Source organism: Arachis hypogaea, chromosome 10, assembly GCF_003086295.3.
Source record: "Arachis hypogaea cultivar Tifrunner chromosome 10, arahy.Tifrunner.gnm2.J5K5, whole genome shotgun sequence".
Classification (NCBI taxonomy): domain Eukaryota; kingdom Viridiplantae; phylum Streptophyta; class Magnoliopsida; order Fabales; family Fabaceae; genus Arachis; species Arachis hypogaea.
Window position 1 is genome coordinate 95814750 of NC_092045.1, and position 6837 is coordinate 95821586.

Sequence of the window (6837 nt, forward strand, 5' to 3'; positions counted from 1 at the left end):
AAATAACATTAAAATAACTATAAAAATATAACTATTTATTTTTATTAGCATTTTAACTTTATCATTAATCTTAACTTTATCGAAAAGTTGAAATTCAAATTGCTATATATCTATTCTATTACATACAAGTATAGTTAATAAATTAAACTAACAATTCTAATTTATATTCTCATACCATCTAAAATAATTAATCAAATTATCCACAAATTCTAAATTAAATTCTATTAATTTTAATTTAAAAACATTACTTAATTAAATTGTTATGACACTAACACTAAACAAAAATAAGCAAATATTCTAATATAAAATATTATCACTAAAATTCACCAACAAACTAAATTCTAATTACCATCATGCTCTAACGAATACAATTAATAATCTAATTATCTAACTACACCCACAGATTATTATTATTAATAACGTAAACTTTTTTTGGTGACTTATTAATAACGTAAACTAACTACATATATATATATATATATATATATATTTATCTACACACAATACATTTTAATATTATCATTTAACTATTAAAAATAACATTAAATGTACAATATTATTATTTTAATATTTATATTAAAAAAATAAAAAAATACTTACATCGTTAGGTTAACTAAGATATTAATAATGTTAAATTTAAGATTATCAATTTTTTTAATTTTTTTGCTTTTTTGGCATTATGATTTTAATAAGGTAAAATAAGAAATTTGGTTTGAGGGAGGTGGTTTTGTTGAGGTTTGTGGTGAGAGTGAAAGGAATGAGAGTGAAGAGTGAAGGGATCGCGAGAGAAAGAAGAAAGAAGAAAGAGAGGACTCTCGTATCCCACACACTCTACACCAACCAGTTGTATGCGCGACACCTGGGAAATGACACAAATCTGAGGCTCAGATTTGCGGACCACTTTTTGACTATTCGATCTTCTCTAATTCAATCATGTCTCTCGGATTCTCGTGGCTAACAAATATGAGGCTCAGATTCGAGGACATAATTTTGTTCGTCCGATCTCTAAAGCCTCAAATTTGGCCGTCTGATTGTCGCATGCGTGTTCCCATCATATGCAAATCTAAGGGTCTGATTTAATGTAATACTTGTAACACTCTCACTATCAGAATGTCACGCTTCCGGCTGTATCACTCTGATAGCAAGATGTATTACGACGACTTCATGTACTTAATAATAAAATATGAGCCCTTGACTTGAAACCGTGTCGCTGTTTTAATTGAAAAATCGAAAAAATACTTTTACAATAAAACAAACAAGCATATACATAAACTAAACTCCTTACCCAAGTAACTTATATTATTATATACATATAAATCATACAACTCCTATCCCTCTTACATAATTATAATATTAATGACGAGGGAAGAATAAATAATAACGGAACTAATACATCCATATCGCAGAAGCTAAACTTAAAAAAAATTCTTTATGAGCTTTTTCGTCCGTTCCCTGAAAGGAGAAGTCTGTAGGAGATGAGTACATCACCCTCGAAAGGGTTCTCAGCAGAGGATTTTGAGAAATGTCGTAAGAAGATATTATAAATGAAAACTATTTTCAAAACATAGTGATTTATCAATTTGTTATTCAAATCTAAAATTCGTATTTCTCTTACAAAAATTTCATGTAAAATAACATTTTAACCAGAACTTATCTCTAATCCAGTCAAGCATGGCCTCCGGCCCAAATCAAACCAAACCACCATCACCGTTATCACCAATCCACCATCAAATCCTCAAAATAGAAAATCAACCACAAGCACAAGCAGATACAAAGCAAACACATTTAAAGAACAAGTACAACAAGTATCATAGTTACTAGTTGAACATAATTTATCAGATAAGCAAACCAAAACAAACAAGCACACACAACCAAATGCAAATGTGTAAACAAGTATGATGCATGTCTAGTCCTATACAGACCATGAGCTCATGTATCGGTTTGTTGCCCGATTCTCGACACTGGTCCTGAGATAAGCGTTTCGTACAGCCGTCCTTATCTCAGCCAACGTCCCCTCCATGAGTGTTACGTATCGCCGTCCTCATGGGGAAACCTTCCTTCCAATCTCTAGTGAGCGTTACGCATCGCCATCCTTCCTGAGCCGTAACATCCCTTTCGGTCTCCAGTGAGCATTACACATCGCCGTCCTCACGGAGCCGTCCTTATAGTGTCAAGTGAGTGTTACGCATCGCCGTCCTAACTAGACACTTGACACTAAGGCCGAAACAGCATTCAAATCTATTTTAATCTTTGCCCTCTGCTCTACTGTGGCAAAGATCCCTCTAGTTAATACATTCTTTCAATCTTTGTTCTCTGCTCTCCTGTGGCAGATATTCCTTTTCTTAATAAATCGAACTCAAATCATTTTTATTTAAAACCAACACCAACTTCAAAACCATTTCAGATTTAAACCTCTTTCAAAAGACTAAAAAGAATCATTTATTAAGTAAATCTCACGGCAGAGTCTCTAGACTTTAGGGAGGATGACAATCAAACTTGTTCTTTAAAATTAATAAACTCCTTGAATCATAATTCCTTAAAATGTAGTTCTTTAATCAAACTCAAAATATAAAGTCTTCTTTAATGAGTAAAAACTCAATACATAATATTTTCTTAATAAATCACATTCAAAACATAAAGTTTTTCCTTAATAAATCAAACCCAAACATAAATCTTTTCTTAATAAATAAAAAACCAAATAATACGATTTCTCAAGTCCAACCTTTCCCTAAATAAACAGTCTTAAGTTTCATAATAAAATTTCGACAACATCTCCCATAAAAGTCGAACTTTGCCACCCTTTTCGGGTCCCAACCAAACCATTCTCAACCTCTTTTCAACCATTTCCAATAACTCAGACTAATTCCAATATCAGAAATCATTTTCGATAAATCAATAAAACTCATTCCCAATATCTCATATCGTTTCAAATGTGGATTCATTTTCAATATCAAATTAACCTTAAACTAAGAAAATCACTTTACATAGTATTTAATCAAACCAACTTTCCAACTCAATAATCCGAAACAGTCACAATTCAATCATCATCATAATAACCTTAAATCAAGTACAAAAGTCAACTAAACATCTCCAATCAATCAATAAACCATTCAAACTAGCATTTATATTCATTCCAGACAACTCAATTCAATTCATAAAACTTGCAAATCATAAAAATATATTTTCCCTATTAATATCGACTTAAAATAATTCTTAGTAGTGAATTAAGTTTAAGAAATTGCCCCTACTTCGTTCGCGACTTAACTACATGAGAAATTCCGTTTCCTCTCGGCCTATACCCTCAGCAGTCACAACCACAGCCCATTCTACCCTCGCAGCAACAGCGGCAACCCCAAATGCGACATGCAACAACCATGAATCAATCCTACATTACCAACACCTCAGAATTTTCACCAAAAACATAACATAACACATATACACTAGCTGTGAGGGTTTTGGAACAGAAAGGCTTACTATAACAAAGGGAAAACGTAGAAACAGAGCGGTAGTGGATCTCGGCCCGCTAAACCCGCCAAAAATGCGGGTCGGACTAGGATTTGGAGCCCGCCAAATTAAAAAAATCCGTCAAACCCGCACCGCCAAATTGGCGGGTTTTGGCGGGGCGGGGCGGGCCGGTCCGCCGGGTCGAAGATTTTTATTTTTCTTTTTTTTTATTAAATAAAAAAGTTATTACTATTATAAAATTAATAATTATAAAATTTTCAAACATTTTTTTTGTTTTTATTTTTATTCTTCTTTTAGTTATTAACTTTATTTATTTTATTTTACAATTTCGTATATTTGCTCAAATTATGTAACTTATTTTTTAAAATAAAGATGATTCTATTGACAAATATTATTTTAAATAATTTTATTGAAGTTAAAAATTAAAAAAAATATAGTGAAAAAATTATATTATAATTTGACTATTTTTTATTTGTATTTGATTTTTTAATTATTATTTTTTGGTTAATTTTAATGAATTTTAATTAAAAAAAAAAAGAGTCAAGTGGGCTAGCCCGCCAATCCGCCATAAAGCGGGACAAGCTAGCATTTTGAACCCATATTAGTTGGCGGGGCGGACCGGCCCGTCCCGTTTTTGGGGCGGGCCTAGGCGGGGCGGGCGGGTTGGGGCGGCCGGCCCGCTTTGCCACCCCTAGGCGCAGCTGGTTCCCCCTCCCACAGCGGGTGTAACGAAATCAAGTTCTTCTCCCCCTTCGAAGCCTCCCAACGGCAATGCGATGGATCTGACGGTGACGGGATTCTCGGCGGCGGTAGGAGCTTTTGATGGCGATGGCATCTGGTTCACAAACGGCAGCGATGACGGAGCACGAACGGCGACGGCGACGGCGACGACTGCTTCCTCCCGCTCGCGCTCCTCCTCTCCGCCTCGGACTCGATGATGGCGACACGCGGAAGGCAGCTCCCTTTCTCGCACGGGCTCAACGGCGTCTCCTTCTCTCCTCTACGTCAGTGGGAGCGGCGGCGGCTTCACAGTCCACAGCAGCATCAACGGCGGTGGCAAGACCCACGGTACCGGTGCTGTCAGTGGTGAAGTTCTTATTGGTTGTGAATTGTGTTGCACTTGACTCATACATACATAGCTCAAGTCCCTTATTCCGGTAGTGGGATATCAGCTAAATCTTCTCTGATAGGGCCATGGTTCAACTCTAACTCACCATTAGAATTCATGAACCCCTTTTCCACATGGGTTTGCATTGCTGTGTTATCCTTGGTCTCAATATATGTCTCAACAGTGTCTTTTCTGAATGTTAGGTATATAACTGAGCCGACACAGATTGCCATCAGAGGAAACACTATGATCCCAATGAACACATTTCCCACCTTTGGCAAACTATTATGAATTAGCCAACCCACGAAGGCAGTGATAAGGTAGTACACATTGATGCCTATGATTCCCAATCCTAGGATCCATGAGATGACAATTATCTGCACTAAAATTTTGTTACAAGATTTTCTTTGAAATGTTCATTAGAAATGTATTATTTTTAATTATTTCTGTCCTGTATATTTAGTTGACACATTTTCTACTATTGAAGTGATTATATTTATTAAGGGAAGAGTAAAACTCACTATCATAGAGTTCTTGTGAGGTCCCATCTTGGTACTGCTGCTACTAAACTTAAGGAGTGGAATTAAAGCAAACGGAAGCTCAAAAGAAAGTATCATCTGCAAATTTTTATGGGGGTGATGAGTGTACTGTACAATTTAAAAATTCAAAAAAAATAATAAGAACGGAATATACAAACCGATGCGATGACGATTAGTCGACCGGCGCCGGAGGAGCCACCAATAATGGAGACAACAAGGCTTGGTGCTATGGCAATGGTCCTAGTCATCAAGTTCCTAATCCATCTTTTCATCTTCAAGTCTAAGAAACCCTGTTGTACCACCAACCAACCAACAAAACAGAATTCAGTATTATTATTCTTCTTAAAAAATTTAAATTTATAAATAAGAAAAACAAAAATGAAAGTAATGATTGTTGGTATTTATTCACAAATGATTAAATTGACCCACCTGCATAATGTACTGTCCTGCATAGGTTCCAGTAATAGCGGAACTTTGTCCTGAGGCTAATAGTGCTATTGCATAAATCGTTGAGCTAGACCTTCCCAACACATTCTACATCAAATGTTCATCACACATTAATAATACTTACTCTACTTGCAGATTTTGAATTAAGGTTTTGAAAATTGAAATGATAATTAAATCAATAAATTTAAAAGTTTAAAGATTAAAAAATTCAATCCAGTTTTAATTTTGTTGAATTAATATATATTTATATTTTAAATTAGTTAATCACTAAAAAATAAAATTGCTTCAACTAATTTATTAGGTTGCGCTTGTTTACGGTCACGGGACACTGAGATAGAGATACAGAGACACAAAATTGTGTTTGGTAGATGAGATATTGACAGAAACATTGTATCCAAGACACTGAAATAATGTATTATGTATTTTGTATCCATCTTGACTGGAAAGACTCAAGAAAGACATAGAAATACTAACAAGCGATACAATTTATTTTTTTATTTTTTTTATTATTTCTGTTAATTTTTCATAATTATATTTTTTATTATTATATTTTTCTTTTCAAATTTTTGAATAAAAAAATGAAAATAAATTAGACTTTTATAATTTATTTTAATTTATCATCGTCAAACAAAATTTAAGACCACTAATTTTATATCTCTGTATTTTGTGTCTTGTCATATCTTATTTGCAGAACGAAACACTACTTCTACTAATTATTTATTATTTTCTAATTTTAATTAGTTCGCTAACAATTGTTTGTTATCTTGAACCAAATCGGTTTAACAATAATTTATTTTCGCTTAATCAAGTCGAATCGGCCGATTCAGACGTGTTATAGTTATTATTATTAAAAAAAAGTAGTAGATATATAAAAAAGAATCTTGAGAAGAAAGGAAGCAGAGTTAAGGGTGAGATCGCTGCAATGATCAGTGTTTTCCGAAGAAAGTTGAAGCTGAGCAAACAGTGCCAGACACAGAAATAACTGCAATGTTGATCAGAAATGCCACAAACAGTGCGAACCCACTCTCTATCAGAAAATATTTACACGCGTCCTGCATAATAATAATATATGAGAATTAGTGTTAATGACATTTATGTGTAACTAATTAAGTGCAATAACCTTAATATGGTTATTAGATTATTCAATCTTATTGGCTTACATTGATGCCACGAACTGTATTAGGTACTTTCCTAGACAGCACCAGAGCAGAGTGGAGGAAGAGATTGTGCCTGCATTTTTATCAAAAAAAGATAAATAAAATAAAACAAAGTAAAATT

At 33.9% G+C, this 6837-nt stretch overlaps 1 protein-coding gene across 1 annotated transcript; it reads right to left on the reverse strand.

The window, feature by feature from the left end:
- Positions 1–4535: 4535 nt before the first annotated feature.
- Positions 4536–5666, reverse strand: LOC112717764 (metal transporter Nramp6.1). The gene is made up of 4 exons (XM_029289467.2): positions 5542–5666; positions 5271–5402; positions 5095–5190; positions 4536–4950 (listed from the first exon to the last, which is right to left on the reverse strand). Exons 1-4 carry the CDS (start codon positions 5545–5547, stop codon positions 4615–4617), a joined length of 570 nt encoding a protein of 189 aa, XP_029145300.1. The 5' UTR covers positions 5548–5666; the 3' UTR covers positions 4536–4614.
- Positions 5667–6837: the final 1171 nt, after the last annotated feature.